The sequence below is a fragment of the Dermochelys coriacea genome, chromosome 18 (assembly GCF_009764565.3).
Source record: "Dermochelys coriacea isolate rDerCor1 chromosome 18, rDerCor1.pri.v4, whole genome shotgun sequence".
Classification (NCBI taxonomy): domain Eukaryota; kingdom Metazoa; phylum Chordata; order Testudines; family Dermochelyidae; genus Dermochelys; species Dermochelys coriacea.
Window position 1 is genome coordinate 21,382,387 of NC_050085.1, and position 19,720 is coordinate 21,402,106.

The following is a 19,720-nucleotide window of genomic DNA, read 5'->3' on the forward strand; positions in this document are numbered from 1 at the left end:
AAAGCATTACAGAACATTGACAATGTCAGATATATTTCTACTCAAGATTAATTGATTTTAAAAATGTTGACACCTCCCAAAAAACTCTGAAAAACTTTATATTGGGACAATAATTAAAATACAAAGTCCAGATTTCTATTCCCTTATACTAACTCTGTTTCCATGCAAATGTACCGTGTTATAAAATCCAAAGACATCTGAAAAAAGTCTGTTTAAAAACAATTCTGTTTGCTTGTAGCCTAGGCTTTTTAAAGTTCTCCAGGAGGCATTAGTCGCTCTTTAGGAGAAATATCCTAGAAGAATTTACCATAAGATAGTTTCCAACTGTTTATTAAATATAACACAGGAGTCAGAGGCTGGAGTACACTACTGCCTTCCAACTGATACTAAAAACTAGTGTCCATCTGGAAAGATTGCTTGAGACAAAGGTAAAATTAGATTGCCAACTGCGCAAATGTCCCGACCTGTCTAGAGATTTATTTTTCCTGACATTCTATTACTCCACAGCCAGTGTCCACTCACTGAGTGTAGCTGTCAGCAAAATAATTAAGATTTTTCATTCAGCTTTTCTAACACTTGGTCACATAACAAACCAGACAGCTTTGAAGCCAGCTTGCCCTTGGCAGAGAAATCAGGAGCCAAAAGGGTTCATTATAAAGTTACAAATGGACTTAGTTCTTTCAATTTTCTGTGTTTGAGAGCACCCATGCCTGCATACATGCGCGCGCGCGTGTGTGTGAGAAAGAGAGAGAGATCCATATTTCTCCAATGTCCCTCATTTCATTTTAGTACCAAAGTTATCTCGGGCCACACAAAGATGGTGTCCCCTTAATGTTACTGTTGAAAATTAATGACATCAGCAATTGGGTCGCCATTTCATGAGACTGAAAGCACCATCGGGGTTATTAACACTGAAGGCAGGAATCTCAAAGCATTTTGAGTTTCCTTCATGAATGATTTCCATGTCCCTCCTTTTGGATTGTCACAGCACATTGCCTTCTGCGCCTGGGTTGGGTGGAGAGGGATGGTGTGTCTGCCATTAACCGCCTTGGGCAGGTAAAGGAACGCTGCTTTTCAGTGGAGACTTAGCTGAGTTCTCCTGTCTGGATTCCCCTCTTGAAATTGGACTTAGAAAGACTTAGACTTAGAAAGAAACAAAACTGAACTCTGCTTGTGCAAGGTGCCAGACTGGCAGCTCGCGTGGAGTGACTCCGCTCTTTCCCCCAAGGCAGGTACAGCATGTAGCTGTGCACGCACAACAGCAGTGCAAGCTACCTGTGCTCTCCTGCCACCGGTGTGCAACTCTGCTACAGCCTGAAGGAAAGTTCTAATAATTGGGTCCCACTGAGTCTTTGCTTCTCTGCAGAGATGGCCAGCAAAGGCACTCTGGGGTTCTGCATTTTGTGGAAATCTGTTCCTCTTCCTGCCTGGAACAGTCCTCACAACTTTCTAGAAAGCTCTCTTGAACAAGGGAAGTGACTGCGTCTATCTGGCTCTCTTTCTAAGCCTATTAAGGGAGCTGTGCTGCAGGAACAGTGCCCCCAGCACGCAAGTCTGGGCCAGACCAGCACAAGTACAAAGGTATTTTTGCATAAATCACCCTAAGAGAAGACAGCAAGATCAGCTCTATCATTAGAATAAAACTGTTACCGGACTGGGCCGGCAGCATGAGGACACTGCTGAGAGCCACACAGGCAGCTCAACACAGACGAGCCGAGAGGCGCAGCAAAGTCCAGACTGTGCTGGAACCGGCTCCCGCTGAACACAGAACATGCTCTAGACTGGGACACAGGATGAGCAGTGGCAGGGTGGGACGTGCTTCCTGATAAGGTTCACATCAAAGGGGGAGAATGGCGTGTCGCAGTCACCAGTAAACAAATGCAGTAAACAAACAAACAAACAAACAAAAGGGTTTCTGTCAGAGTTAACAGACAAACAAAAAAAATAGCCAACGTGAATTTGAGACTTTTTTTTGACAACCCTGAGGAATGAAGTCTCAGATCCCCAGAACAGGGCCAGCAATGGTGCAAGCTTCCCTGCCATCATCCAGAACCTGTGTGTCCTGCCCCTGTCCTGCAGAGACCAGGTCTCCAGGCTCAATCTTTTTGGCTCTACAAACCCTTGTTCTGTCTGCTCACATGGCCAACAAGCATGGCAGTTATTGCTAATTTGGTGGAGGTCTGAACCAGGGATTGGACAAGAGCGCCAGGAAGTAGACAGAGACATTAACTCATTTCAGAGAGGCTACCCTGAGCTTTCACTAAAGGCTTATGGTCTTGAAGATGTCATGTCCCACATGGAAAGTTAGTTTTAGTGGTCCCAAGAATTCACAGGGTAGCATTACTGTCTTGCTACGCAATAAGAAAGCAGAATGTTGTAGACATAGGAAGCCTATCCAATCAAAGACAGACACCCAGGAGTGGCAGGCAGGGTTTGAATCTTGCAGCTCTTTCTACTATGCACGTGTGCTGGTCAATCACTGATGTGCCAACAATACATGGCACAATTCTGGGGCATTACTGAAGTCTCTCACACGTTCCGATGATCTCCCTTACTTTTTTCTTTCAGCAGGGGTGTCTGAGTTTCTGCAGGCATAGTTAGGGACAGGAAGGTGGGGTTGCAATGTTACACTAGGACCAGTGAGGGGAATACTAATAAACTGAGTGGTGATGGAAACCTGCTGAGCCGCAATCCTTCTCCTCTGTACATCGAGGAGATGGATGTGGTATGGACGGGATAGCTGTGCTGCCACAGAGACTCGGGTCTTTTGGGGTAAGGCTGCCTCCATTTCAATCAATGCTAATAGGAATTTAATGTTAACTGTGCAAACTGGAGGAGTTTGCTGAAGGATGGAAAAGCCAATGTGCATAATGTATTTAATGAGAGCCACTATGCACAGTGAGTTTGCTGAATTTACGGGACACAGAAACATACCTGCCTATATTTAACTAAACTAATCTTTTATTAACCTGAAAAGTAGTGAGCGAAGAAGGATGAAGAGCCAATGTGATGAGGCTGTTGCTTAGCAACCTGCTGCTGTTCATGCAGAGAAATGTGTTGGGATTGTTTTTGGATTGCACAATGAGGGTATAGAAACGGGGCCCAAGCAGGGAGTGGAGACACAGGCCAAAGATGGTCACTTTGTTAAAAGAACCAGTGTGGGAAGGATCTATTCTCTCCTGGGTACCCAAAAGTATCACCTGAATGAAATTCTGGAGGAATGTGCTCTGCAGCATATTGTGGTTGGGAGACTGTGGTCCAAAACTGAACCTGCCTGAAAGGAAAGGGGGTTCAGCATTGTGACATTAAAAGGGTAGTGGACACACAGCTTCCACATGACCCCGCATGACAGCTTCCTCGTGACCCCACAGCACACAGGGTTTCTAAGATGGCAGAAGCTCCTTTGTGTGAAAACTCTGATCAGTCCAGACGGTTGGTTTTTAACTATAGTGACTCCACATATGTTTAGGAATTTTTCAAAAAAAAAATCTCAGAAGTTGCTATGGGAGCAACAGCCTCCTCATGTTGGCCCTTTATCCTTCTTCACCCCCCATACCAGAAACGTCTTTCTTTATATTAGAAACTATAAGCCCAAATGTATCTGGCCACTGGCAGGAGGGAATGGGAATCTGTGCAATAGCAGCAGGCAGAACAGAAACTGCTGCAGCTATTTTCAAGGCAGGTTCTTCCCTGTGGCTGCAGAATCTAGAGACTAAAGGTGAGCCTCAGCAAAGAGACATCCTGGGTCAGATTCTAATAGCAGATGTGCAGCCACAAGTGATAAACAGCAGAGATCAGAATCTGGTTGCAAACATACATGTGAAACGGAGGAATAGTCTGCCCCTTATGTAAATGCACCTAACCAGCAACTATGTCTCATCAAACAACCTGCGTGTTGCTCCATATTAGATTTTGAAACAGCTTGTTGGTCAGAAAGTTCTCCAGTGGCACTCTGGTTATGTGACTGGCACTAAATAACTTTTCCTGACTGAATGAGGCTGTGCAGACATCGCTTTAGAGCTGGTGAAGGCGAGCACTTCGAAGCCCCAAATCAAAGCAGGCATGAGAGACAGCACTCAAACAAGTCACATGCAAGGCAAGAGTGTAGGAATGGGGGAATGCACTACTAGAAAGGCAACAGAATAACCGTCTCAGCTCTGTTTGGATACAAGTACCAATCAGCATCTACAGGGATGGGTACGGCATAAGAACCTGGACAGATGGAATGAGATCAGCTTTTAGTTAAGGCCTTTTTGCAACAATCTCCTATTCAGTTCTCTGAGGCATGCACATGACCCCAACGAAAGGAACCGGGTATTTGTGATGGTAACAGTTTTAGAGGCAGCCAAACGTGTCTTGAAATAACTTACCGGTAATTGCAAAAAGAAAAGGAGTACTTGTGGCACCTTAGAGACTAACAAATTTATTTGAGCATAAGCTTTCGTGAGCTACAGCCAAATGCATCCGATGAAGTGAGCTGTAGCTCACGAAAGCTTATGCTCAAATAAATTTGTTAGTCTCTAAGGTACCACAAGTACTCCTTTTCTTTTTGCGAATACAGACTAACACGGCTGCTACTCTGAAACCTGTCAACTTACCGGTAATTGTGACCCATAACCACCATGCAATAGAACCAGCTTCCTGTGTTGAACTGTAGGAGGTAGCACTCTCCCTGAATAGATATAATCAAGATCTCACTGCTGTCCATAAATAGACATATTCAGCAAGCAATTAAGTAGAGATCAGGAGACCAAATATAAAGGTTCTCAGCAAATTATATCGAAAAGCACAGTGGGATGAGGTTTCTTAACACACAGCTTAGGCAGGGAGCGGGGAAGGGCTGACAAGTCTTGTGATGCTGCCTGAAGCACAGAAGTCTCTAAGCCAGAGACCTCCTTCTGTCAAATGACACACTTAATCTTAACAAGCAGTGAGCTGGAGGAAAAAGGCAGGAGGAGTGTAAGGATGCAAACAGTCCTTGCAGAGATTCAGACTGGATCCGGTGTCTCTTCACGATATATCCCTGGGGCAGCAATTTGAGTTACAAGTCTGTCTTCATCTCCAAGACACAGCCCCACAAGTTATGCAGACTGACATATACTTCAAGCTGTCCCTTTTCTGTTAGATACAGGATGCTTCTTCATTTGCCATCCCAGGCTGTCGTGTTGGGATGCTATGTGCTGTTAGATTTCACACTCGACCCCAGCAGTGGCTGCATTTCAGTGACAGGCGAAAGATTTCTTGCATAAATCTTAATTCTGGCAATTACTGGGGGGATGCTCGGAGGTGAAAGGAAGAATATAAAATGTAAGGGCCAAATTTGGCAAATTTGGGCCCTGTTTCTATACCCTCGTAATCAAGCAAAACTCCCAATGGGAGTTTAAGGACTGCAGAATTAGGCTATAAGGTGTTGTTGTTTTTTTATTATTACTGCTACTTTTAGGGCTAGAGTTTTTGCTGAATGAGCGGAAACTAGAGTCTCGACTGACATTATCAAAAACTAGCTGTGAAAGACACAAAGCAATAACTATGTTGACAGTGTTCTTTAGAGTAAATGTCATTGTCGAAGGAAGCATAACCTGTCAATGCTTTCCAAAGGTCTGCACTAGTCTCCTTTAAAAGTCAAGCGATCTTTCAAGGTGCGTAGGTAGAAAGGACAGGGACTAGGGAGTATATTCTGGTGGATTGACTGAAACTGTGGAATTCTGACAAGCATCAGAAGAAGGGACTCTGGATAAATGCACATTACGGTCATAGTCTAAATGCACAGACTCTAGATAAATGCGCATTACATTCATTCTATTGGCTATGGCTTCCAGCACCAAGACTCTCCAAGGAAGTTACTGGAGACTGCCTGACACTTGTTCCTGGTGTATGTGGAACAAGATCTATCATTCTACCCAGGCACTAGGTTTGCTCAGAGCTCAAATAGGGGTTAAAACCAAGAACAGTGGACAGGTGCATTTTTAGGGCTGTGGAACTATAAACCTGTGTCCAATAAATGCCAATAGCATTTGTATTCAAGTAATTTGAAAGAAACAGGCAGGAGGATTCATGTTCTTCTTGAGACACCAGAAGTTAGAATTGTTTCTATTAAAGACTCTGGGCAGGTTTTCAAACCTAAGCTTACTTGCCACGCGTTTTGCCTACAAGCTTTTCATATCCATGTTCAGTGTGTCAGACAGACAGATACACCCAGGTGAGAGAAAATAGACCTAGTCTTTCCCAGTCCCATGGAGAAGTCAATAGAATCTACAATAGATTGGGAATGTTATTTATCTTGGCTAAAAGTCTGCCAGCAGGATTTCTGAATACTTGTCTTAAAATGATGGAAAAGAAGGGGTAGGTGAGCTGCTGGCTTCAGTGAAGAGACCTGAGCACTGCACTCACAGACTGCTTGCTGTCCTGGTGTGTGATAAACTAACTCAGGTTCTCCTGTGAAGAAGTTCTTTCCTAACTAGGAAATAATTCTCACTAACCTTTCCTGGTTCCCCAGCTAATTGTGAGGGTCTGTCGGGGGGGGCGGGGGAGGAGGGGAAGCTTTGTCTGTCAGCCACAAAGGGTAAAGTCTTGTGAAATAACCTGCACCAAACTATGGTCACCCCAAAAGGAGGCAGTATGACCAATGCATGAGATCTCCTGTGTAAGCCCCAGGCAGATGCATGTAGAAACTGTTTGTGAATACCTCATCTTTCCTTAATGGACCATCCCTTTACTTAGACAGCCCTTGCCTCAGAGATCTTACAGTCTTTTTGTTCTGTGTTTGTACAGCACCTAGCACAGTGAGGTTCATGACAGGGGCTCCTAGGCACTCCCACAACACAAATAAATAACACCAATAATGCCGACTAGATGGGATTTAATCAATTAGCAGTCGTCATAACAGTAGTCTAGGTAAGAGGAAATTTGGCTTATGCCAACTTTGCTCAGTCAGTAAAATATTACCTACAGCAGCACCGGTGAAGACTTTACAAGCTCACCGCGCCACTTCCGCAGTGCTCTCATGGAGAGAGAGACAGAGAGGCAGATATCCCAGGATCTGCACTTTGGGTTTTTCACTTGGTTACGCATTGTGTTATTATTGTGGCACTGAGGTCATCCAAATATACTGGGCATTTTGTTTTTGTTTTTTTTTTGTTTTTTTTTTTGTTGTTGTTTTTGTTTTTTACAGACTATTAGCTACAGCATGTTCTTGCTCAAAACTGTAGCCCAGTGTCGTTTCACATTCTGCACGATAGCTCAGGTTCCTTGCTCCCTATAGATATGGCTCTGGCAATACACATTCAGATGAATTTACCTCTCCTTTTTCCACATTGTAATCCACTTAATTATATTGATTAATGCCAACTCAATTGCCTTTATGAAAAGACACTTCAAGCAAAGTCCTGCAATTATGTCCAGGAGATCCTAACTCAATATACCCAAGGAAACGCCACTATTAAAAAGCTTCAACAAGCTCTTTCAAGATTTCTGTTTTAAAACCTATTAAACAAATAAACAAACCAACCCAACTGTGACAAGCCAGAAAGTTCTAACGCAGAATATGAGTCAGTGCATATTTACAAGGCAAAACCCATGGTCCGACTGCCCTCTAGTGGATTTCATGATGCATAACGTAGCCCACATTTAGTCTGCTTTAATACTTCAAAACATGGAGCATTATTCATATCTATAAGTCAAAGTGTGTCACTAAAGCTGACAACTACAATATCATTAGGGTTACCAAAGGACCCATAGCAGTTTGCAAAATATTCAAACAGAAAAGGTTTCAGTCATAACTTAAAAGCTGTTATGTGTTTAAAGTCTCTTACTGAGGCTTGAGAGAGAATGCAGAGAAAGATTGTAACTGGAAGCTCTGGAGGGAGCATGACAAAATAAGTTCAAATTAAATGCATTCAGCAGAGTCAGGCTCGATGGGAAGAGTCTAGGTATTTCTATGATACGGTACAAACAGATGAATCTGCTCGACTACATTCTCATGATACTTCAGCCTCCGTTTCAAGTAGCAGACGCCTGTATTGTGACGTGTGAGGCAGCAGTGATTTGACGCCCCCGCTTCCGCACCTAGTGGGACAGTGGAAATGCTGCAGGTGTGGCTGTGCTGTTCCCAAGGGAGATCAACCTCGGGCGTTCGTTCAATGGGAGACAGTGTTTCAAAGCATACGTGCTACAAACACTCCTGGAGCTCCCATCCATGTTTCACGGGAGGCCACTCTGAACCCCTGCTCACATCAACAGGTTCCAAAGCATGAAAATGTCATTCTGTTTTGAACAGAGCCTCCAGAAGACAGAGAAGAAAAAACTCTCCAGGAGGTCTCCACTCCATAGGGCTAGGAGAGATTCTCAAACACAGGCATGTTCTTACTTTACTCAGCAGCTGTGTAATAAACTGCACAGTCTACTCCTCTGCATTCACCTGAAGACTTGAAATGGGCTCCCTGGTATGTACTATACAGGCCTCTGTTTCCAGGGGAGGCTGGCCAGCATCCCTGACAAGAACTGGCCACCTACAGACATTAACTAGTTAAAGCAGACACTTTATGCAGCAAAACATTTACTAACAGATGACGTTTTCTGACAGTTCCTCAAATACAGACAGTCCTATAGACTTCAGTAACACCACCACATTAATAAGGAAATAAACTCACACACTGAAGTTTAAACAGGCAGTTAAGTTGAGAGCAATCTGGTTAGCGCATCCATAGATAAATCGAGAAAGATTAAAAACAGCAGAAGGGGGAGTGACTTTCAATGAGTTCCTCATTTTTTTACAGTACCTCCCACGGTGAAACTATCAATTACATCATTCCATATAAAGAGATGCTGGATAAATGGGCATACTCATTTTGCCTGATTTTGAACCCAGTCCAGTTCAACTCAAACTCTAGCATATTAGGTTTGTTTCCTGCTGAGGAAAAGAAGAGCAGTGGGAGAAAAAAAGTATCTTGAAGGGGCCAGGGTTCAAAAGCACTCAGCCTGGACCTAACTTTAAGTGAAGTCAAATGCAATTTTACCACCATCTTCAAAGGGAGCAACTGGGCTGAATGATTTTGAAAATATCACCCTACAGTAGATTTTAGCTGCACACATGAACACACAATATACATAGGCTATCACTTCTGTCAGATTAACTTTTGTTCCCATTGTACAGCAAAGCCTTCCCTTTATCTAGGAAAAGGTTGGATTTCTTTCCTTCTTTTTTTAAATTGAATCGTGCTTGAGGGAAAACTACTGTGTTTAAATGACAGGAAAAGAGGGTTCACAGACCTGACCTAGTTTTGCAAACATGATGAAAAATATAGTCAGCAAGGTTTCCCAAAGTTTTGAATTCTACAAGTTTCCTCCTACCCTACTAAACAACATATTTTTTGTCTCAGCTAGACCCTAGAACAGAATACACTGGCATCACAGGTACATGCTGATTAAATAAGTAGTGTTTTCACATTTTATAAAAGGACAAAAATGAGGTTATTTATTCAGACTATATCAATTACTCAAACCATCCGGAGGCTGTAGGGTTTAAAGAAATAAATCACAGTGTTATACAGGAATGGTACATTTCAGGTGGTTGTTGGAATGCCACTCCATGAGGCTGTAAGGGTTCACATCTCCAAAGCCCAGGCCGGCCTGAAGATACTGGGGATGAAAACTTTATTGCAGAGACTTTCTGCCTTGCAAATTCCTTCTCCCAGGTTCAACAGGAAATGGTCCCTTAGTAGCCCACATTCACAAAAACCTCATGCTATTGACAGGCTGGTTATTCCCCTGGAACTGACAGGTTGCAGTGCATGAGCCCAGGCATAGATGCTTAGTGCGAGGTCTTAGTACTTTGCACAATAAAAGCACCTCTCATTGAAGGCTCTCCAATCACTTTACAAACATCAATGAATTAGCCACATAATTCTCCTGGAAGGAAGGATGGAATCATTATCCCCGATTTTAAGATGGAGAATTGAGGTACAGAGAGGAAGTGATGTACCCAAAGGTAGTGTCACATCTGGGACTAGAACTTGGGAATGGTCAACAAACGCTCAGGTCCTTTGCACAGTGGTGGTCAGGCCTTGAGCTTGTTGATCTAGTACAGAGACTTTGCCCAAACTTCTCATCACCAGGCAGGATCTAGGCAGGAAAGATTTGGTCCTTTGTCTCTGTACACCTCATCCCTTTTGACACAACATAGGAATGTGCCCATACCAGATGATCCCAATCGTTCACCTGGTCCAGTATCCTGCCTTGACAGTAGCCAGATCAGACACTTCCGAGGAAGGTGTCAGAGATCCTGTGGTGACACATCCTGGAATAACCTGCCCATTGGAGTTATTGTTCCCTAATCCCCATCAGGCAGTGGTTGTTTTATACCTTGAAGCATGTGGGGCTATACCCTGTCTATATATTTTTATCCCACTGTGGATGTTCATGTTGCCCATTAAAATGTCCAGTCCTTTTTTAAATCCTCCTAAGCTTTTGGCCTCAAAGACATCTCATAGCAGTGAGTTCCACAGGCCAGTCAAGTGTTAAGTAAAAAATGTTTCCTTTTCTCTCCACCCCAGGGCCTTGCACAGCTCTTGTTCAGGCAATGGGTAGCAGTGAACCAACTCCTACACTGTACTGGGGTCTCACAGACAATATGTTGCCCAGTTCTATGCTATCACAGTTAAATTTTGCAAGCTTAAAAGCAGCACAGGGAGTGAGAATTCCACTAACCAATTCAAATTAAAATAAACTTCAGTCACTACTGTAGCTGATGCATTCTATGCCTTCTGTATTGTGTGTTCAGTGGTGGGGTTGTTTGGTTTTCTTTGAGCAGAGATTGAAGCCAGGCAATGTGCTTTACAAGTTACTAATCTGGAAAATACTCACTCAGAAATGGTGTGGACGGCTTCGCTGAGCGTAGCGGCTCTTCTCTGGTGTTACTTAAGGAATTTGTAGAAGTCCCAAGATGTTCCTCTGAATCAGTGGAAAACTGGAACTGGACTGTGCCAGACTCAACCTGCTTCACCTGAAATTTAAACAGATTTAGAAAAAAATGTGCTCTGTGCATACCCTCTATACCTGCTCTCTGGAATCAAAAGAGTTTTACTGCCAGGCATCCAACAAAGTTAGAATAAGAAACTGTAATGCAAGGCATATGGCGGCAGAACTATCAACAGATAATTTTTTTTAAATGGGATTCCCAGAAAGCTTTGGTTCAGTCTGAAAGTTATTTTCCTTGAGGCACGAAGGTTGTGGAATGACACTAAAGTCCACAGTTATCATCAAATTTTCCTCCAAAGCTCAGGTAGGATGGATTAATTACCAGAACTGTAACTCTGATCCTACAAACTGGAAGAAAGAAGTTTATGTTACAGTTTGTTAGTTCAGTTTCTGGTCATGTTACAGCATCACAATGTGGCTTGTGTGCTTTTTCGCACACATTGGTCTGTTCAAAAACAGACTCCAACGAGAGACTGCTCAATTGGAATTAATTTTCAAACTGGATATAATTAACTTAGGCTTGAATAGAGACTGGGAGTGGATGGGTCATTACACAAAGTAAAACTATTTCCCCATGTTATTTCTCCCCCTCACCCCCCACTGTTCCTCAGACGTTCTTGTTAACTGCTGGAAATGGCCCACCTTGATTATCACCACAAAAGGTTTTCTCCCCCCGCCCCCTTCCTGCTGGTGATGGCTTATCTTAAGTGATCACTCTCCTTACAGTGTGTATGATAAAACCCATTGTTTCATGTTCTCTCTGTGCGTGTATATAAATCTCCCCACTGTATTTTCCACTGAATGCATCCGATGAAGTGAGCTGTAGCTCACGAAAGCTTATGCTCTAATAAATTTGTTAGTCTCTAAGGTGCCACAAGTACTCCTTTTCTTTTTGCAAATACAGACTAACACGGCTGCTACTCTGAAACCTGTCATTTTTGGTGGCTGCACTGACGTCAAGGACCATTTGTGGAATCCTGCTGTAGATTAATGAATTTGTTCCCCCAAAACACTCGCCAAGATGTTGCTTCCTTCTGTTTTTATCCAAACCTATTTGCTAGAGTTCTTTCCTAATGCTGGTATGGTGGAAAGCCAAAGTTCATTCTTGATCTGTTGGACAGGTTTACGAACAGACCAATAAAAAGTAAAGGAGTACTTGTGGCACCTTAGAGACTAATAAATGTATTAGAGCATAAGCTTTTGTGAGCTACATCTCACTTCATCAGATGCATTCAGTGGAAAATATAGTGGGGAGATTTTATATACACAGAGAACATGAAACAATGGGTGTTACCATACAGACTGTAACAAGAGTGATCAGGAAAGGTGAGCTATTACCAGAAGGAGAGCGGGGGTGGGGGAGGAGGGGGATCTTTTGTAGTGATAATCAAGGTGGGCCATTTCCAGCAGTTTACAAGGACAGTAGGAGGGAAAATAAACAAGTTTTTTTTTGTTAAAAGATAGACACTCTCAGGTCTGTAATCATATGACCGGAGAGATTGAAGTGTTCTCTGACTGGTTTTTGAATATTATAATTCTTGACATCTGATCTGTGTCCATTCATTCTTTTACGTAGAGACTGTCCAGTTTGGCCAATGTACATGGCAGAGGGGCATTGCTGGCACATGATGGCATATATCACATTGGTAGATGTGCAGGTGAATGAGCTTCTGATAGTGTGGCTGATGTGATTAGGCCCTATAATGGTGTCCCCTGAATAGATATGTGGACACAATTGGCAACGGGTTTTGTTGCAAGGATAGGTTCCTGGGTTAGTGATTCTGTTGTGTGGTGTGTGGCTGCTGGTGAGTATCTGCTTCAGGTTGGGGGGCTGTCTGTAAGCAAGGACTGGCCTGTCTCCCAAGATCTGCGAGAGTGATGGATCGTCCTTCAGGATAAGTTGTAGATCCTTGATGATGCGTTGGAGAGGTTTTAGTTGGGGGCTGAAGATGATGGCTAGTGGCGTTCTGTTATTTTCTTTGTTGGGCCTGTCCTGTAGTAGGTGACTTCTGGGTACTCTTCTGGCTCTGTCAATGTGTTTCTTCACTTCAGCAGGTGGGTATTGTAGTTGTAGGAATGCATGATAGAGATCTTGTAGGTGTTTGTCTCTGTCTGAGGGGTTGGAGCAAATGCGGTTATATCGTAGCGCTTGGCTGTAGACAATGGATCGAGTGGTATGATCTGGATGAAAGCTAGAGGCATGTAGGTAGGAATAGCGGTCAGTAGGTTTCCGATATAGGGTGGTGTTTATGTGACCATCACTTATTAGCACCGTAGTGTCCAGGAAGTGGATCTCTTGTGTGGACTGGTCCAGGCTGAGGTTGATGGTGGGATGGAAATTGTTGAAATCATGGTGGAATTCCTCAAGGGCTTCTTTTCCGTGGGTCCAGATGATGAAGATGTCATCAATGTAGCACAAGTAGACTAGGGGCATTAGGGGACGAGAGCTGAGGAAGCGTTGTTCTAAGTCAGCCATAAAAATGTTGGCATACTGTGGGGCCATGCGGGTACCCATCGCAGTGCCCCTGATTTGAAGGTATACATTGTCCCCAAATGTGAAATAGTTATGGGTGAGGACAAAGTCACAAAGTTCAGCCACCAGGTTAGCCGTGACATTATCGGGAATACTGTTCCTGACGGCTTGTAGCCCATCTTTGTGTGGAATGGTGGTGTAGAGGGCTTCTACATCCATAGCGGCCAGGATGGTGTTTTCAGGAAGATCACCAATGGACTGTAGTTTCCTCAGGAAGTCAGTGGTCTCGAAGATAGCTGGGAGTGCTGGTAGCATAGGGCCTGAGGAGGGAGTCTACATAGCCAGACAATCCTGCTGTCAGGGTGCCAATGCCTGAGATGATGGGGCGTCCAGGATTTCCAGGTTTATGGATCTTGGGTAGCAGATAGAATACCCCAGGTCGGGGTTCCAGGGGTGTGTCTGTGCGGATTTGTTCTTGTGCTTTTTCAGGGAGTTTCTTGAGAAAATGCTGTAGTTTCTTTTGGTAACCCTCAGTGGGATCAGAGGGTAATGGCTTGTAGAAAGTGGTGTTGAAGAGCTCTCTAGTAGCCTCTTGTTCATATTCCAACCTATTCATGATGACCACAGCACCTCCTTTGTCAGCCTTTTTGATTATGATGTCAAGAGTTGTTTCTGAGGCTGTGGATGGCACTGTGTTCTGCATGGCTGAGGTTATGGGGCAAGTGATGCTGCTTTTACACAATTTCAGCCCGTGCACATCGGTGGAAGCACTCAATGTAGAAGAGCAGCAGTTCCCACATGACTGCATCAGATGGAAAACCCTTTGGACCCCAAGAAGGCACACTGCACATTTCCATGTGATTCTGCTAACTAGACTATTCTACTGCTGTGTTCTTGTACTAAAAGCAGATCAAAATCTTCTCTATCTAAAATTCCCTTTTAGAGAAACCTTTTCTAAATGTAAAATAGCCTTCAAATATCCTTTTCAGCAACTAGCATGAGTCTCTTCTAGCTCAGGAGACAAAAGAAGGGGAGATTTTAGCTACTTTGCTCTCTTTTGTGAATCCTTCCACCAGCCAATAATGAAATACACTCAACCCTCAGCTGTAATAGATTCATTCTTATCAGGAACCAGGCACCCAATCCCATCCCATGTATTTCCTTCCAAGGCTCACCCTGTGTTGGCTAATTTCAATTGTTTTCTATTATTTCTCCATTTCTGTTTTGCCTGAATGGTTCTGCCTGTGTTGCACAGCACACAACATTCATTCTTTATTCATTTTATTTTGTTAAACTGGAGCAGCCTCTACTATGGACTTACATGCTGTAATTGAGATCAAAATCTGGTTCCTAATCTCTCAAACTGCCAAGTCTCAAATGCAGGAGAAAGACTTAAAATGAGAGACATGAGGGGGGATAAAAAAAAACTGACCCAAAGGACTAACTAATTTCTTTAGCATCTTCTGCCTTCTCAATGAGGTTCATATCTCAAGAGTGGCCGCCAGATTATGGTTAAAACTATAAAATCATCTGGGAACAGTATATTTGTCAAAAGCTTGCACCCTTTCCCAATTCTCATGAAATGCACAGTGAACAAATTTTCATTGAGGCTTTCCAGTTATAGCCAGAACAAGTCTTGGGAAAAGACTGCGTGTGCAACAGAATGGACTAGCAAAACCACTCAACAATGTTTGCAAACTCTCCTTGCCCCCACACTTTGTGTGAAGTTTAACAAAGTTTAAGCAACATACACATATCTTCACTCTCTACGCAATCTATAGTTAAGATAGAGAATAGACTCCAGTGCCATGACTTTTCCCCATTAGTGTGTGAATGTGAAGGACCCAGTTTAGTGTTATAATGGAATTCTGTACAGAATGCATCTTTCTCAGAGATGGGTGCTTGTTCTGCATCACTAATCAGAGACCCTTACTAAGCCACTCAAACATTGGTGGTTTCCCTTTGGCCTCTCTAATGTTAAAGGACAGCTCCTAGGGAAGTGAAGGATCAAATAGAGCAAACTGTAAGCTCTTCAGAACAAGGACTATCACCTGCTATTTTTATGTACATCACCTAGCACAAAAATCCAGACATTGACAAAATAAATAATTTTACAAAGTATCCGACAGTGCACTTGGCATGAATGTCATATAAATAATGAACACCAAACAGCTGACCAAATAAATGAGCAATGTGTATTTTCTGATGCGTTATCCTTCCTCCTTTTCTCATGCGTGTTCTCAGTGCCTGGTTTGCATTGGGTTTAGGCTACTTAGCAAGATTCTTGTATGAAGCTTTTAAACCAACAAGGATGCTCTGTGCCCTGTGTGTACTGAAAACCTGTAGGGTGGTTTTGAAGCACCTTCGCTAAAAGAGAGCTCAGAAAAGCTTCTTTTTACCTCTTCAGAGCTCATGCTGGTGGGGGGCATCTTGTAAACTAACACATGGCTGGGGTTATGCTGGGCACTTCCTTGCAGTGGTAAGATCACGTCCGTGGAACTCGAGTCCACCAAAGGATTCCAAACAGTCCATCGGATGGAATGCATATAGGCTGCTTTCGTCGAAGAGGAAATGGACAATGCCTAAGATTAAAAATATATATGAGCGTAAATAAACAGATATAAGAGCATTTGATGTTGTGCCATAACTCTATCTCTGTGCCACTCTAGACTGCTGTCATCCAACCCAAAATCAAAAGGAATTGTCCATTAGCCATTTTCTGCCTACTGAATGGTAACAATTGTCTGTCTTTAGCCATCTTTTGTCGGAACCTCATCATCTCTAGGCAGAGTGACAGGCACGTTGTCTGCAGCCATTTTCTTTTCTGTCTGTTTGGCTTTCAACCCTAATCAATATTCAGAATGAACAATGCATCACATCATAAGCGATGACCACAGATGCATATACATTTCTGCACAACCCGTGGATATTAGAAAAGAAATTAGCCTCCCATCTCACTACCATTGCAAATATTTGCAACTACTCCACATGTTTAGGCCTATACCGGTTACTAATTTACATACACAATTATTGTTATTGAAGAGACTGCTATTGCATACCTGAAAAATCCTAAAACTCTGCATGTGAAGGCTGGATGTTCCTAGGATACAGGAGGGAAGCTATATTTACTGAGAGGCGAGATACCATATTCTCTCATCTACCAACACAGAAGGGTAATTTTTCCATCTGAACAACAATAAATAGGAGGGACACAATAAACGACTGTGAACGGCAGCACTCCAGTATTACTGCAATATAGAGAAAATGAATACCATCCACTGCTCCAGGGTTCTTCCCTTCAGTTACGTATTTCCCCTTGTGACTTCAATATTGTAGCCATAACTTCCATTGTTTCTACACAATTTTGAGATGTACTATTTTGAAGCATGCTATCTGTCTTTTCAGCCCCACATTTTGCTCATAACATAAACAATTCTCTTCAAATCCCTGAATTTGCAGGTTCTTAAAGTAGTACCAATATTATCTTTCTTTGTGAAAAGGAGCTGCTGAGCCCTCATGGAGAACTTGGAATAGCTTGCCACCTGCTAGTCAGAGACAATTGTGCTTAGATTTAGCACAAGTTTTTTGTCGTCTTGTCTTCATACTTTGTCACTGGGAACATCTGCATGAACAGGATCAGCTGTCTGAGGTCACATATAATCTCAGAGGCATGGCTGGAGACGGTCCTGGCTCCTAGTTCCCTGCTTTAACCATTGGACCACATTTATCTCTAGAACATTTTATTTTACAAGTACACATCCAGTTTATCCACAATGTAAGTGTAACAAATCTCTGCCAGATGTGCTACCGATATAACATTTCCTGGCAATCAGGCTATGTGATAACTTCACTTCATACCTTTGTGACATAATCCAAAAACAGAGGAGGAAACGCTGTTTGGGTAACAGCATGCAACATTTTCCATACCTAGCACTCAAAAATGACAGCCCCATTTCTCCTGCACTATGACTATCTGGCCAAATTTCAATTCAGAGCCAACATAAACTTTGCCTAGAAGGGTTTACAATGCGAGTGCTCGCACTGACCCTGCTGAGGGATTACCATCATTGCCATAATCATTGGGACTGTGTTTCCCACGATGACACATTGCCTGTATAGAGATGGTGATTTGTTTTCTGCTGCAAGAACCAGTGAGACCATTAAAAATAATTTTAATTCCCACATTGAAATAGCAATATAAATAGTATACTTCTGAGCCATATCCTCCAAGATGGTAAATGTATTCTAAAAAGAAGCTAACGGGTTCCACTCAGACAATCACTTTAAAAGCTTCCCCTTAAAATCAGACATTATAGAAGGGTATGTATAAAAACAAGCTTACAGGTCTGTCAGTGACTGAAATCCCTCTTGTAGCTCCCTGCAAAGTGCTGATCGTGGTACAGAGGACACTGCGATTAGCATGGCAATCAGCTTTGGGATTAACCACTCTGCATAAAGGGAGTGCAGAGGTTAATTGGGTTCACTTTGAAGCCATTGATGGCCTGGCTTGACGGTTCCCATCAGTGCAGTTTACGGCACACCAGCATGTCAGATGGATGCTAATCCCGTCTCAGGCTCAGTAACCCTTTAGCAATGTCAAAGTCACAGACAGACTCTTTGTGAGCAGCAGAGGATACAGGGTTGCCCAGGTAGCACTTGTGTGCTACATGAGTTGACACTCCAGGCTGAATTATGTGTGTCAAGTTCATAGGCAAGGACAGCGGTGTGGACAGCATCCCAGCGCACCACGCAGAAGAGAAGGAGAGGGGAAGATGTAGGCAGGGAAGCAGCCTCTTTGGTACAGAATTTGCTGCAGTGGTAGCTGAAAGGAGGGGACATTGCCAGGGGCATGACAAAGGGATTCAGAATCACTTAAAGGCACCTGCATTGGCCCAGCTTTCCCACCCTTCTTCTTTTCTTTTTTGATTTGAAGCACATGCAGCAATTCCCACTTCCCATCAGCTTCGTTCTGAATGTAATACATCCATTGGAGGCATGCAGCTTAAACATCTCCCTTTCATGTTCTCAGTGCTGCCAGATAACTCTTTAGGGAAGGGGTTTCCTCATTCTGTGCCTTGTTCAGAGCCCAGGACAATGTCAGCACTTACATAATGACAACAAGGACAGAGAGACTTCAAAGAAGTTTGCAAAGACTCCATTTTTCAACTGGGTTTATTCTGCCAGCAACAAAATCTATGAACTAGGCAGGAAGTTGCAATGAATTACTCTTCGCAAACAGTCACAGGAGAGTGGAGACTGTGGCTGAAGACCTGTTATTTACCAGCATCCTCAAAGACCGCAAGCTTCAGGCATGATACAGAGCAGCATTTGTAGGTGTGTTCATAAATCTCTGTTGGTTGCACAAGGCAATAGGGAATGGAACTAGGAGCATTTCACCTCGAAGTCAGCCCACATCAGCAGTGAGCAGTCAGCCAACACTGGGTGGGTAAGGAGACAAAGCTTTCTCAGCAGCCAGAAGATATAATAACCACATAATTCAGGGCCCTCAGGACTAGATCTGAGACCAGCTTCCTTGAGCCACCCAGTCTAGCCAAAATATTTAAAGGCTAAATTAAAAAAAATCTCCATTTGAGAGGTGGGAAGAGAAATGCAGAGATTCTGAGCTCTGAGAGTATCAGTTTGGAATTTATGTAGGTGCTGAGTTACTGGGGATGAGCTGGTGAACGTCTCTGGATGGACAGAAACAAATGAGACTGTGGCCCACATCCTATTGTACAAGGGACCATATCACTAAAAGCACTACCATAATTGTTAGCAGTCTCAGCTGAGGGCATGGACTGACTGAGCCATGGAGGCTAAACTGATCTCCTAGAGGGCTCCTTCCAGGGCAGCTTTAAAGCACATTGGTAAGGAGACAATGTAGGACAAGCATGCAGCTCCCGCTGCTTGTGCTGTATCTGTTCCATGGCTAAGCATAGGACTTCAGCCTACAGAGCTCTCAGTCTGGTACCTTCTTCCAGAATTAAATACACTTTGATTCTTTATTTTTTTAAACTACACCTAGAACTGGACTTTCACTCAAATACATTTAAGTTTATCAGTGTACAAAAATGAAATAAAAATCTGCATTCAAATACCCAGACCGCTGCAGGTCCTCGGGTTTTAATTTTTTAAATTCATTGAATCCAATATCTAATTTTCCAATTGTATGGTTCTCTTCAGCTTGTCTTCTCCCAATCAGTACAAATCCCATCTGCCAGCACTTTATATAAATATCCATTTCCCCCCAGTTTTCTTTTGGACAGCTCTAAT

At 43.2% G+C, this 19,720-nt stretch overlaps 1 protein-coding gene across 15 annotated transcripts in view; it reads right to left on the bottom strand.

The window, feature by feature from the left end:
• The window catches only part of NPHP4 (nephrocystin 4), a 107,337-nt gene that overhangs the window by 40,274 nt on the left and 47,343 nt on the right, over positions 1-19,720 (bottom strand). For 14 of the 15 annotated variants that reach the window (XM_038377069.2, XM_043500055.1, XM_043500053.1 and 11 more), the window contains 2 exons: positions 15,847-16,029; positions 10,861-10,999 (listed from right to left, as the gene is read on the bottom strand). In XM_038377069.2, the coding sequence (XP_038232997.1) occupies positions 10,861-10,999; positions 15,847-16,029 (322 nt within the window). Of the gene's footprint in view, positions 1-10,860; positions 11,000-15,846; positions 16,030-16,506; positions 16,548-19,720 lie in introns of all 15 variants that reach the window. The other variant, XM_038377071.2, reaches the window with a different exon arrangement.